The sequence below is a fragment of the Xenopus tropicalis genome, chromosome 2, assembly GCF_000004195.4.
Source record: "Xenopus tropicalis strain Nigerian chromosome 2, UCB_Xtro_10.0, whole genome shotgun sequence".
In the NCBI taxonomy this organism is placed as follows: Eukaryota; Metazoa; Chordata; class Amphibia; order Anura; family Pipidae; genus Xenopus; species Xenopus tropicalis.
The window spans coordinates 95,475,630-95,491,321 of record NC_030678.2 but is presented as its reverse complement, the minus strand read 5'-3'; the positions used below and the strand labels follow the sequence as shown (position 1 = coordinate 95,491,321).

The window sequence follows — 15,692 nt, the reverse complement described above, 5'->3', positions numbered from 1 at the left end:
CTGACAAATCCAAAATGGGTAACTATGTCTTCCAACTCCTAAGTACCAAATGGCAATGCTTTACTGAATTTAGCAGTTTCTATAAAACATTATGAAAATTCTAAAAAAATCGCCTCAAATCTTCCACTTTCAAGCATCATATCTTCCACTTTCAAGCATCATATCTTCCACATAACATTAGGTACCAAGAAAATACACCCTAAGTATGAAAGCCTAGGGTCCACTGAACAGTTTGATGCCCATTGTGCATAGGATTACTGGAATTTGGAGACCCCCAAAAGGAAGTTAGTACATTGCCCCGGAGATCTCTTTTAGCTACTGAAAATTCAACACGTTTACTGCATTTTCTGTGGGGTAAAAACACAAAAAAACATTGAACCCCCCCAAAAAACCATATATTTTTGGAAAGTACACATTCGGGCAAATTCAAAATTGGTACCCATGTCTTTCTACTTCAAACTACAGAGTCGCAATGTTTTCCCAAAATTGCTGGTTTTGATGAAATACCTGAAAATCACATCAAATCGTCCACTTTCAAGCATCTTATCTCCCACATAACATTAGGTACCAAGAAAACACACCCTAAATATGAAAGCCAAGGGTCCACTGAACAGTTTGATGCCCGTTGTGCATAGGATCACCAATGTATCTGGCATTTAGAGACCCCAAAAGGACATTGGTACATATAAATTGCCCCAGAGATCTCTTAAGCTACTGAAAATTCAACATGTTTACTGCATTTTCTGTGGGGTAAAAACATAAAAAAAACACATTGACCCCCCAAAACCATATATTTTTGGAAAGTACACATTCAGGCGAATTCAGAATTGGTACCCATGTCTTTCTGCTCCAAACTACAGAGCCGCAATGCTTTCCCAAAATTGCCGGTTTTGATGAAATACCTGAAAATCGCATCAAATCTTTCACTTTCAAACACCTTATCTCCCACATAACATTAGGTACCAAGAAAACATATCCTAAGTATGAAAGCCAAGGGTCCACTTAATAGTTTGATGCCCATTGTGCATAGGATCACTGATGTATCTGGCATTTAGAGACCCCAAAAGAACGTTAGTGCATACAAAGTGTATACGCTGCAATATAAGCTACCGGCATGTGCATGATGTGCCATAAGACCCCCTTACAGAACAGACACCCTAGAAAACCATATATTTTCCGAAAGTACACATTCTGACAAAACAAAAATGGGTAAATACATCTTTCTACTGAAAACTACCAAGCTACAAAGCTATGCTAAACAGAACGGTTTTTATGACATTTCTGAAAATTGTCACAAAGCTTGCATTTTACCCCATTATGTACCCCCATATTTTGTACCGTATCAACATAAAACATTCTAAATATGAAAGCCAGGGGTCTGCTTAACAGTTTGATGCCCTATATGCATAGATTTACCAAACTATGTGATGTACAGGGGCACCCAAATAAAAATAGTGCATATGAATTTTCACATAAGACACTCCGGCTCATGCAATTTTTGCACCCGGTATGTGTATTATGTGCCATAAGACCCCCTAACAATACGGAGACCCTAGAAAACCATACATTTTCTGAAAGTACACATTCTGACCAAACAAAAATGGGTAAATACAACTTTCTACTGCAAACTACTAAACTATAAAGCTATGCTAAACAGAACGGTTTTTGTGACATTTCTGAAAATTGTCACAAAGCTTGCATGTTGCCCCATTATGTACCCCACATTTAGTAATGTACCAACATAAAACACTCTAAATATAAACACCAGGGGTCTATTGAACAGTTTGATGCCCAATATGCATCGTTTTACCCAACTATGTGGGGTACAGAGGAAGCCAAATTGAAATGCAGCAGACAAAATGTCCATGTGCAAAGACAAGTAACAGAGAACAATGTGAAATACAATAAAATTGCTAAAAATCACTAAAATCAATGTTTTTTTTTTTCCTAGTAATAATAATAGTTTGAGTATTCTGACTTGGGCAAATTAGTTTTACAGACAAAGTCAAGCGAACAACAACTCTGCATAACTGAAAATGCAATAAAATGGTTAAAAATGCAATAAAATACCTAAAAATTCACCAAAATCACAGAAAATGTAGTAAAAACACCAAAATAATACACAAAAGGTATTGCGCAGTGCGCAATACCTATTGCCGTACACTATCTGCAATGGCCATAAAAAAAATTTTCGGCAAAGAATAAAAACGATGCGATAAAAAAAATTACACTTAATTGTGTGTGTACACTAAGTAAAATGTGTTTTGCGTGGAAGTAAGTGTGAGTGCTGTAAGTGCTGTGAATGTGTGAAACCCCAAACCCCCTCCCAAAAAAATATGTGTGTGTAAGTATAAGTGTGTATTAGTGTAATAAGTGTGTGATTGTGTGTGTATGTGGCACTTACCTGGGGTCAAGAAGCTGAAGATCGCAGAGACAGGAGCAGGGTCAGCAGCTGCAGTGAAGGATCCGGTGAGTGGGCGGTGCAGGAAGGGGGGGGGGAGCAGAGGAGGAGCGGAGGAAGGGAGGGAGAGAGCAGAAAAAGCCATACATGTGTTTGGCTTTCTCTAGGGGGCCCCTGGACGATCTCGCCCCAGGGGCCACTCGTTCCCCCCACGTGCTTATTGCCTAGGGGCTGGGGAATGAGCGGCGAGCGAAGCCGCTCCTCCGCTTCCAAACCCGGAAGTGCAGCAGGGCGTACAATCTACGTCCTGTGGCACTTAGGTACTTTTATACACAGGACGTAGATTCACTTAAAGGGTTAAATGTGGCATACAGCAGAAACCAGAATTACTTAGATCTTAAAAGGAAATATGAACACATGCAGTTAAATATAGCAGAGTATTACCTTAACTTATTAACTTCCAACAAAGTCGAATGTGCACTGCTGGTTTAAAAAAAAAAAAGAATGCTATGGATATAAATCCTGCATTTTCCTGTTGAGGAAAAAGTGTTGCTAAGCAATATGCTGGCCCAAGTGCTTCCGGCATTCAAAGGGCTAATAGATTAAATATTGGTAAATAAATGTTGGGTTTTAAATTGTAACTCAAAATTGCAGATACATTTTGGAAACTTTACTCAATTGCATTATGCCTAAACCTCTGCTTGAGTTTTAAGGTTTTGTTCTCCTTCATTTAGAGAGCACCAAGCAAATACATATAACATCCCTATGGTAGAGAGCAGATCACAATCAGCTTTGTTTTTCTGTGCTTCAGAGTACACTGTTTCTATTTTGTTATATTTTGTAAGATTCTCTTTTTTGAATTACCTGTACCAGACCTGGGATGGGGTTTCACCTTAAAGGACACGGAATTCATTTTGGCATTTTACTGCCAATAGATTTGCCGCATTAGTGCCACCTAGAACAATATATTTATTCTGCAGAAAGCATTACCATACCTGAGTAAAGCGCCCTAGAAGCTTTCTCCCTTTGCTTAGGACAGCAGCTGCCATTTTAAATAGCTTCCTGCTCCAGCTCTAGCCTTTAGAGCTGAGATCACACATTCCTAAGGGGGGAGGAGTTCTTAGCATTCTTATGGGAGGGGGGAGCAGGAGACAGTAGAGAGCTGCCCAGACTCTGGCCCCAGGAATTAAGGATGTTTCTTAGAGAGGAAGTCAGACATCCCAACAACATATTTACAAAAATGGACACAAGACATCCTGGGGTCGTTTCACTAAGGTACGAATACGAATCACGGAATCCAATAATTTCTGATGATCGAAAATGTCACAAAAATTTTTTTTGTTTCAATACGATTGTATACATATTGGCGATCAGATAGTCACAAAATTTTCGTATCCCAGTAATCGTAAACGACGCAAAACCCTTTCTGACTTTGAAACTTGAATGCATGATTTGGGAAGCTTTCCATAGGACTCAATGGCACTCTGCAGCTCCAACCTGGACAAAAGAAAGTCACGATACTGAAGCTTGAATGAATTCTGAAACTTTTGTACTCTTTGCGACAAATATGATTTTGTCACGCAAATTGTCACAAAGTACGAAAAAATTTCGAAAATTAATGAAAAAGTCACAGAAAATAGAGGACTCAGTGCAGGAGTTCTGTGAGTGCTTATGGCTGTATTTACATAGACCTTTCTGATAAAGCTTACTTAGTTTTTACCTTTCCTTCTCCTTTAAATGATGTCTAAAAGACAGGCCAAGTGTTAAAAACTACTGAAATTTTACATAACAACAGATAATATTCAGTTCCAGGCCAGTACAATATTGGTTGTACAAAAACCTTAAAACAGCTCCTTAATACCTCCTCATGCCTTTTGTCAGCATTGCAGTGGAAGTTGTATGATGGTTTGGACAATTTTCATGCCACATCTCGTTGAACAAACAAATGAATGATACTGGACGTTTGCCCATTGTTGCCAGTAAGGCATTATCTATTCATGCCAATGTACTTATCTACAAATGGAATTTTTAGCAGGTTATTGACCAATATCACATTGTCCAAAAATAGTTTCACAAAAATGAAAATGAATTTAGCTAAATAAAGTGGCTTTTCAAGAGGACCATAATTGTCCCAAACATTGTAACATATCTTTTTTGTTTTTCTCTTCAACTGCATAATAAACACCTATTTTTTCCATGATTCACATTTTTTTTACACCATCTAAAAGCTGTAACAATATTTAATTTGTACTGTTATTTGTGCTTGCTTAACTTGTAAGCGCACAAATATTCTTACAAAGACATTAAAACCTAAAAAAAATTTGAGGTTTTCATGTTCTTTTTGTTTTCGTTCCTCATCATTTTTTCATGCTTTTTATATTCTGATCTTTTAATAAATGACTAGACATCTGTGGTTTTTGTGGTTTCAAAAACTTAAAACCACGGAAATTAGAATGTTGATAAATGTGCCTCTAAATGTATAGTAAGTACTTCTAATTGGGTTGCTGTAACTGCAATTATAGTTACCCTACAAAAAGTTAATGAAGCAGAAATGTGAGTTTGGAACTTAATACATGAAAACTTCATTCCTATGGGATTTTTAGTAATGTATTTATCAAATGGTGGGTTCTAACTTTCACCCATTGATAAATACGCTTCAAAAAATTCCATAGGAATGAATAGAACATGGGTGAGTTCTTAGTATCAAGCTCTAAACTTTCATTTTGATAAATCTGTAAATAAAAAAGTTATTTATTTAATATATTTTCAGGCTATAGACTTTGCATATTTGTCCTGATTTTGTAAACATAAATTTTTTTCCATCATTACTGTGTCTATCATTTAGCTTAATTGTTTGAATTGTGCCGTGGTTTGTGTTGTGGTTTGTTCTGATTTTAAAAAATTGGCTCAAGTTTTGTTTCTAGAAAAAGTAAAGTTTTATGTTAAAAAGAAATATAATTCAGTCAGTATTAGTACAATAGTTGTTTAGAGGTATTTAGGGATATTTTGAAACATAGAACAATCAGGGCTAACAGTGTAAGTTATCCAGGGCTGGATTTAATTTTCGGGTGCCCAGATGCCGCCCCCATTCTCCGCCCACCTCAGAATTGCGCGCATGCGCATCCTTGTAGCTTGAAGTTTTATGCGCGTCTCGTCCCCATTGCTCTATATGTGAGTGCATTTTACATGCGGCTGGGCGGCATGCCGCCCCTAAATTTGTGCCGCCCTAGGCCCAGGCCTTTGTGACCTCACCACAAGTCTGGGCCTGAGGTTATCCCTCATTTATGTTGTTATTTTCCACGTCTCTTTTAGGTTTGTGGGTTTTTTTATTTAGCTTGGGTGAAGGGTTTATATGTAGTAGGATAACTAACAATTAGCAACCCTCCTGGCGGGCCTAGGGAACTACTGGTGGACCTGAATAGTTGTGCTACAATAGTTGCCCAGTGTACTCCTTTGTATAATTATACAAATCATATTTGTTAATGCTGCTTAAAGTATAGCCCCCCCCCAAAAAAAAAATCCAAACTAAAAATTAGGGTGTGTACAGCCCTGCCTTAGTGTTAGGTCTGAAACAGTGTTAATCCAGGTAATGTTTCCATTTACCATAACAAAAGCAACTGGTAAGATCTAGCATCTTATTGGACGTTACTAAGTAGCCTGTGGTCAAAATACTATAGCTGTTATGCTCTGAGATAACTTATTCTGTGTGATGTAAATTATGCAGATGGCTTTTGTCTTTTGGCATCTGCAAAATAGGGCATGATTAATTTCATGTAATTTTTTTTTTGTAATTTTCTTTAGTATGATGCCAGTGTTCGAGCATAATCAAGACAATGCCTATTAATGCAGTACAACTGTTCTATTTGTGTTCTATTTTAATTAATTTCTAGATTTTTACAAATTTCTCAATACCAAAGAATTTATATGATGGCCATAAAATGCTTTCATATCAGCCAACTGTAGTTTAAGTTAGTCTCACAAGTTAAATGAGCACTTTAAATTCCTTCAATTTGTGTTTGCAAAATAATTTACATACAGGTAAATTAAAGTGAGCAGATGTGAAATGTATTGCCATGGTATCAATTGACCCAGTAACATCCTTTCAAAAATGTGTTCTGTCTGCCTTTAATAATACATCTGTAATTTTTATAATTATTAAACATAGGTTTTATTATTATAGTATTAATAAATTATTTACATAGAGCAAAAATTATGTTCTTTTAGCCAGGACCTTATATTGTTCACATTACTTTTTTTTTTGCAAATTGCACCTCTTCTCAATTTCATAATAACACATTCATCAATTTAATTCTTATCCCTACCTGGAAAGGTAGACTATTTAATATGCCACCCCAGAACTACCCCATTAAGCAAGAAACGGTAGTATAATATACCTAAAGGCACAAATTATAAGTAATATTTTTATTGATATATATATATATATATATATATATATATATATATATATATATATATATATATATATATATATATATATATATATATATATATATATATACAGTGGAGGAAATAATTATTTGACCCCTCACTGATTTTGTAAGTTTGTCCAATGACAAAGAAATGAAAAGTCTCAGAACAGTATCATTTCAATGGTAGGTTTATTTTAACAGTGGCAGATAGCACATCAAAAGGAAAATCGAAAAAATAACTTTAAATAAAAGATAGCAACTGATTTGCATTTCATTGAGTGAAATAAGTTTTTGAACCCCTACCAACCATTAAGAGTTCTGGCTCCCACAGAGTGGTTAGACACTTCTACTCAATTAGTCAACCTCATTAAGGACACCTGTCTTAACTAGTCACCTGTATAAAAGACACCTGTCCACAGAATCAATCAATCAAGCAGACTCCAAACTCTCCAACATGGGAAAGACCAAAGAGCTGTCCAAGGATGTCAGAGACAAAATTGTAGACCTGCACAAGGCTGGAATGGGCTACAAAACCATTAGCAAGAAGCTGGGAGAGAAGGTGACAACTGTTGGTGCGATTGTTCGAAAATGGAAGGAGCACAAAATGACCATCAATCGACCTCGCTCTGGGGCTCCACGCAAGATCTCACCTCGTGGGGTGTCAATGATTCTGAGAAAGGTGAAAAAGCATCCTAGAACTACACGGGAGGAGTTAGTTAATGACCTCAAATTAGCAGGGACCACAGTCACCAAGAAAACCATTGGAAACGCATTACACCGCAATGGATTAAAATCCTGCAGGGCTCGCAAGGTCCCCCTGCTCAAGAAGGCACATGTGCAGGCCCGTCTGAAGTTTGCCAATGAACACCTGAATGATTCTGTGAGTGACTGGGAGAAGGTGCTGTGGTCTGATGAGACCAAAATAGAGCTCTTTGGCATTAACTCAACTCGCTGTGTTTGGAGGAAGAAAAATGCTGCCTATGACCCCCAAAACACCGTCCCCACTGTCAAGCATGGGGGTGGAAACATTTTGCTTTGGGGGTGTTTTTCTGCTAAGGGCACAGGACAACTTATTCGCATTAACGGGAAAATGGACGGAGCCATGTATCGTGAAATCCTGAACGACAACCTCCTTCCCTCTGCCAGGAAACTGAAAATGGGTCGTGGATGGGTGTTCCAGCACGACAATGACCCAAAACATACAGCAAAGGCAACAAAGGAGTGGCTCAAGAAGAAGCACATTAAGGTCATGGAGTGGCCTAGTCAGTCTCCGGACCTTAATCCAATAGAAAACCTATGGAGGGAGCTCAAGCTCAGAGTTGCACAGAGACAGCCTCGAAACCTTAGGGATTTAGAGATGATCTGCAAAGAGGAGTGGACCAACATTCCTCCTAAAATATGCGCAAACTTGGTCATCAATTACAAGAAACGTTTGACCTCTGTGCTTGCAAACAAGGGTTTTTCCACTAAGTATTAAGTCTTTTTTTGTTAGAGGGTTCAAAAACTTATTTCACTCAATGAAATGCAAATCAGTTGCTATCTTTTATTTAAAGTTATTTTTTCGATTTTCCTTTTGATGTGCTATCTGCCACTGTTAAAATAAACCTACCATTGAAATGATACTGTTCTGAGACTTTTCATTTCTTTTTCATTGGACAAACTTACAAAATCAGTGAGGGGTCAAATAATTATTTCCTCCACTGTATATATATATATATATATATATATATATATATATATATATATATATGTTTCTTCAGTTGCTAGGAGTTCAGAAACAGAACACTGTATAAAAAATGTTTTTACCATACAAAAAAACTCTCATTTACTCATCTAAATATAGAAGGAATATGCTTTAAAAAGTTGCATTTTGGGTTTAATTATTGACAGTTTCTCCAAAAACCGGTCTCACCCATCTGTTCCACTTCCTGCTGCCTCACTCAGCACAGTGCACTGTAGAATTGGAACCAATAAGCAGCTAGGCTGACCTGATAGGGAGCTAAAGTATGTCTTTGCTTGTGTGACTGCAGGGCTGTGATTGGCTACCCACCTCCAACTGTGCTTCTGGCAGGAACCATTAGGACACGCCCTCCCCTCATTTGCATTACAGAGAGGGACCTGAGAGGGTCTATAAGGAGCTCCAATAAAGGGGTCATTTTTATAGATAGTATTAATTTATAGACCATAGTGAAACACGCACCATATATTAATATTTAGAATTGCCTACAAGATTAGGGATTTTTATCCTATTTGTCTAATTTAAATTGGAACCTTTGTTTAATTTTTTGATTTATATATATATTCCTATGTTATAGGTTAAACTGGTAGTGATTGACAGCATTGCCTTCCCATTTCGTCACAGTTTTGAAGACCTTTCTTTGAGAACACGACTACTAAATGGTTTTGGGCAGCAACTTATCAGTTTGGCCCATAATTTCAATTTAGCAGTAAGTATATAAGAAATATAAAATGGATCTGTAATGTGCGTGAAAGGCCTGCATTTTCCTAATATAAGTGGTATATACTACTTACTGGGTTTTTTGCCTTAAATGTTGCTGTTTTTAGCAAACTTCCCTTTCCGTAATAACAACAGTTTGCAGGTTAGTTAAGTGTATTGTTATATGTTATATTTTTGTGTTATTGTCATATTTTGGTAAAAAAATGTGAGAAATATTTACAGTAATAGTAGCACTACCTTTTAATTGTATTGGTCAGTGTTCTTTAGAGCTCATTTAGGAACACAAGTGCATTAAAAGATGAAAAATTGTATGACTACACACAAGCTGAAGAAGCATGGCACACAAAGATAAGGGAAACTTACACTAAGCAGGCGTTACTTCTAGGGTCCCCTTAACAGGTTTCTGCTACATATACAAATGGCCTGGTTCCAGTGAATCTTGATATCATTATTGATGCCATATGTATCAGTGTACAAAACATGACCCCCTTTCCCACAAAGAAATGATTGGGCTCCAACTTGCACACAGTTTTCCAGTGAACCCCACTTTTCATTGGCATTGGTGAATTGCAGTTGTACAGAGTGCTATATTATAGTTAAGTGTGTACATTGAACATACAGATTACATACAGTCTGAAAGAATAAGTGTGTATAAGACACAAGGTGTGGCAAAATCAGAAGTCCACAAAATGAGAGCGGCACTGAGCATTGCACTTGGCATTTATAATAATAATGATAGTGTTTACAGAAGGAATGCTAGGTCGAATGAAGATATGCTCCTCTAAAGAAATGTGTTTTAGAAATGAGTTTGTTTAAAGGCAGAGAGATTGATTTACTTTAATGCTGCTGATGTTAATGGCCCTTGCAGTAATTACACATTATCACTGATATAATGATTAACTTTCAGGATCAGAACTAGAAGGTTTATATCCTTAAAGGGGACCTGTTACCCGAACACCAAAAGCTGTATAATAAAAGCCCTTTTCAAATTAAACATGAAACCCGAAATCCTTTTTTTTTCCCAATAACACAACAATACCCATTAAAAAAAGGCATTTAAAATCCCAACTGTCAATAATATATTGCCTTTCCCATCCCGTATGCCTTGGGCAGATAATTACTGTCACTTTCCATTTAGCACTCTTATTCCCCTCCTCCCTCCTCACCATCTAATTGTGTATCCTGTGCATGGACATGTGCATCTGGTCCCTCATTCTGGCACATAAACAAGATTTTGGGGTGATACATAGCTTGCCTTAAAAGCAGTGCCCACAACATGGCGCCTGTCTGCTTTTTGTGATTATTTAATTCCAAGACTAAAGGAAACAAGATTTATATTTAAATAGTGAAAATGAAGTTTATTGTGCTTGACAAACACAATGGAAATGAATTTGGAATTCTTTCTTAGGGTGACAGGGGTTTAAAGGAGAAATAAAGCTTAACACAGAAGTAGGTTAAAAATGCTGCAAATTATGTTTTGGGGTTCAGTACCAGCCCAAGGCAACCAGGGCCCTTTAGCAGTCAGTACCTCTGAAGATGCCCCTGTAGCGCCCCATCTTCTTTCTGCTGATTCACTGCACATGCTCTGTGTTGCTGCCAGTTACTGAGCTTAGGGACCTACTCGAAACACACTGTATATACAGAATATAAGTTTCACAATAGATTAGTAATTAGTTCAGATTCACATAACATGGCAATTTAATAATCAGCCCTGTAGCATCTGTTTCTATGAAAGGTTATTTTCATTTTCTGCTTCTTTACGGCTACCCTAAGTGACACTGACACTTCTACTTCTAAGTACATATTATACTTACTGTAGTGCAAAATAAGAAACCACACACAGCCCTTTTCCCAAATGCATCCCAAAATACATTAACATGATAAAAATAAGGCATGGTTTGCACTGCACTGTTTTTGTCCAGTGGAAATTAAAATCATTTAATGTGTTTGTGAGAGGTCAGTTGTATCTGTAGGCAGTGTAATCCTTATAACACTAACTACAGAATATGTCAGGGTATGCAGTTGTGTGCATGTTGTGAGTCACAAAGGCTATGTGCAAAACATATCTTCTGTGCTTGCCATCTCATGGATTATAATCAGGATTTATTCGGCAAGGCATCCCCGTTATGGCATGACTGTAAGAGCCAAAGAAACAAAAAACAAAGTTTGCTACTTTTTCCTTTTCTTGCATTGTTTTGAAGGCAGCAAAGTGGTTAAGTATTTCTACCATTCTTATCTTCTATTCAAATAAGAATAAACACACTGTTTTCTGAACATTTATACTGTGCTCAAATATCTTATTCTTACATTACTCTAGTCCTGTTGTTGATATAATTCATCATTCACAGTAGGGTGTTGCTGTTATCATAGTGTTCTGTGTACAGTCATTTTTCAGTGGGGTATGTAAAATCTAGGAACTCAGTCTTTTGTCTATCAGTATTGGATATGTTATTTATTATACTTGATTATTTATTATAGTTGATAAAAAAATGTATTAATGGATCTTTGATCGGAATCAAATGTTTTATAGGAGAAAGCAAAAATACTTATTTTAGGACTCAGCATTTCCTTTAAACTACTTTATTGATGCATTTCTTCTCAAAATATCAGTACAGGTATGGGACCTGTTATCCAGAATGCTCCGTAATTTGGATCTCCAAAACTTAAGTCTGCAAAAAAAAATTTAAATATTGAATAAACCCAGTAGGCTTGTTTTACCTTCAATAAGGATTCATAATATCTTACTTGGGATCAAGTACAAGGTACTGTTTTATTATTACAAGGAAATCATTTTTAGAAATTAGAATTGTTTGCTTATAATGGAGTCTATGGGAGATGGCCTTTCCGTAATTCAGAACTTTCTGGATAACTGGTTTCCGGATAAGGGATCCCATACCTGTATCAAACAATACAGTTACCTCTGTATGGAGGTAAGGACTAAAAGATAACTTATATAAGAATAGGGTGCAAAAGGTCCAAAGTGATATAGGGGAGAGAGGGAATAGAGACAAGGATGAAAAAGGCAGAGGGTGGTATAACAGAAAATGAGAGAAATTAAATTCAAATTGGGTTGATTACCATGGTTTCATTTGAAGAAATCAGGGGAATTCACAGTGTTTTGCTAAAAAAGACATGGATAAGGAAAAGTGTGTAAAAAAAAAAAAAAAAAACCAAAAGGGAGGCAGGTGATCATTCCTATCCAGGAAGAATTTGCAGAGTTTGAAGGTTTGCTATTCATGCTACATTTTATCAGAAATACCATGGGACTTTGAAGGGCAAACCACTTTCATTTTCAACCTTTTGATATATTTATATACAATAATAAAAATGTATTTTTATTGTGCATATCCTTGCATTTATCAACTTTGAACCTTATTTGTCAATTAGCTGTGTTCTACATGGAACTTATTATTTGCACAATTCAGAAAATCAGCGAAATAGAGACAGTTCTTACAGTGTCAACCTCAAGGTAGTAAATCAGTATGTAGCGCTTACTTTATGATACATTCCTTGTGTCGGCAGCTCTTCATATGTTTAGCAAATTATTTTATTTTGTAGGTGCTTATAAGATTACTGGCAATATTTCAACATTTCTGCTATGCTATACCTGGTAACTGGTATCCTTTGGGGGCAATTTAAAAAAAAAAACACGAACACCTTTTAGCCCCAGCCACTAAAGGACTGATTGTGATTTTCAGGATGCTGCAGCTCCAAAAATAGGAGATTTGATTTAATAAAAAAAAAGTGCCAATTCCAGGATATTGGGTCCTGGGAATGGCACAGTGCAGGAGTTAACAGCATGACATGGCTTATTAGTTGCCTAATATTGTACATAATGGTCATGCTTGTGTATATTCTGGAATTGTGCCAGTTCAAATACATTTTAGCTGAAGAAACAACATCCAAGTTGCTTTGCCTTATTGGGTATTGCAGATTCAGCGGATGTCTGCTTTATTCCATTAATTCTAGTCTTTCAGATTCTATTTTATATGTATAATGTATTTATTGTTCCAAAGATAATAACCTGGCTGGATTTCAAATGACAAGTGCTGGGTTCTGAGCTGATGAGCTAGGACTCCAAGAAATAATGCATAACTGCATTCTTAAAACCCTGTCTACTGGAAGAAGTCTCACACCCACATTTGAAATGCTATTTAGTCTGAAGACATAATTTTGTGATAAACATGTTTCTAGGAGTCATGTGAATGAAAATACAGACATAGAACAGAAATACTGCTGCTTACAAAAATGAAATCTAATTCATTATATAGTTGTGTACTATTTATGTACTGTATATTGATGTAATTACTAAATAGTTATACCATAGTTAAAGTTACCACACTGCAGCATTCTGCTTTCTTCTGTTGAAAAAATATAAAATGTTGCTTTTTTTAAAAAAAAAAATATGCACCTTCCCATTTTTGGATATTGCTTGTAATATTTTATTTATTTGTTACTGGCATTTCAAAATGGCATACTGGCAAATCATAATGTTAATACATGTAAATGGTAGATGCAAATTGCACATAAAATTTGACCATATGGTTAGTCACTATATCACTATATAAAATAATAAGCACTAAGTTTGGCTGGATGTAGTAACTCATAGATACCAATAGGACCAAAGGAGGTGTAGGCACCCAGTGGAGCACTGACTGATAAGGAGTTTCAATGTATGTGAATGAAAAATGTTCTATTCCCAGAGATTAGGGGGTCTATTAATTGGAACACCTCTAATAAAGTTAGGTTATACAAGATGGAACCTGCTAATACTTTTTAGACAGAGAGCTAGATATTTGTTAATTATAGAAGCATTTTGGGAAACAAATATCCTTAAGTAAATATTATTATTTATTTTGAGGCATTTACATTTTCATGCTGCCATTTCTTGTTGGTAGGGGGGGGGATTCAAAATATGTAGCTAAATGTCATTGGAAACTCAAAGCAACTTAGGAACCTCAATCAAAATATATTAAAGGGGTACCATGAATTGTAAAGATATTTAAATGAGCAGTTTAGATAGAGCCTGATGCAGAATTAAATTTGCTGTATTAGAAAAATAGAGTAAAAATGTAATCTATAAAAGCTGGAGTGAGCAGATGTTTAACACTACTTTCTTTTACAGCCCTTTAAGCTGTTAGCTGTCAGTAACTAGTGACTTAAGGGTGTATATGGGACATAAATGTTCAGATAATTTGCTTTTGAATCTGACCTGCATGTTCACAAACTGAACAGTTATTTCCCATGTGGCCCCCTCTAGTCACTGAGGTAAGAGAACTTAAAGCAGGAAGTAGTGTTTTGGCTATTATGTTAGACATCTGCTCACTCCAACCTTAGATTACATTTTTTTCTATCTATATTAGAAATATTTTTTATTTTGTGCAGCCTATTTATACACTTTTATTGTTACACTGAACTGTTCCTGATCAATCTTCTTACTGGGGCTGAGGATTATATAATAAATAGTTTAACTTTTGCTGCATGTCTAGTAATCAGTAACCCATAGCAACCAATCAGCAGGTAGCATTTACTGGTCAGTTATTTAAAAACAAATATCTGATTAGTTGGTATGGGTTACTAGATGTTGGCAAACATTAACCCTTTTAATACATTACCCTGCGAGGATTACTAGTTATTTAAGCTTATTGCTTGTGTGTTTGACTTTAAAATGGGTTTGTATTCTTGTAATAAGGCTTTGGCATTTCTTTTTTGGTAGGTAGTATTAACAAACCAGATGACTACGAAGATTGGGCCCAGTGATTCAAAGTTGGTACCTGCTTTAGGTATGATCTTATTTCATTCTAGTTACCTAGAATGGCTAGGGTTCTTTGCAGATTCCATGGGTCTGGAAGTAGTTGCATTCACAAACTTACTGTTTTCATAAAGTATCCAACAAATAATGAGACCAACGTGTTCCCAAGTAGCAGCATTCTCACTGCTTCTAGACTGTTATAATTCTATACATATGCTGCTTTCCTTATTTTACTGAAGTCTATAACAGAGCAACTCTAACAATTTTACAGTATATATATAAGGGCTAAAGCAGCTGCTGGGAAATGCTCACAGCTAATGCATGAATGTGTATAGAGATGAAGACGTGGAGTAGTGCACTGCTACTGGGAAATATGAAAGGGGGTAACAAATCAACTCAATTTTAAAAAGTACATTTTAGAAAAACTATAAAAACTTGAAGCTATGGGAAAAAAAAGTCATTATTTGTGGTGAACTGTATTGGGTCATATTTATCTTTAATCTATGAACAGACAGTTGAACTTTTGAACAGTTGAACTCTGTCAATTCAATAGGTCAGTTTGATCAATTTAGTAAATATTAATCATATTAGATATTTATCACTCTGGATTTATTATCCCCAACTTGTTATTTTATCACTCTGGATTTATTA

General features: G+C 36.1%; 1 protein-coding gene across 2 annotated transcripts in view; it reads left to right on the top strand.

The window, feature by feature from the left end:
• rad51c (RAD51 paralog C) overlaps positions 1–15,692 on the top strand; it is a 45,162-nt gene that overhangs the window by 13,887 nt on the left and 15,583 nt on the right. The window contains 2 exon segments of one of the 2 annotated variants that reach the window (NM_001016923.2): positions 9,147–9,278; positions 15,006–15,072. In NM_001016923.2, coding sequence (NP_001016923.1) covers positions 9,147–9,278; positions 15,006–15,072 — 199 coding nt within the window. 2 annotated transcript variants of the gene reach the window in all.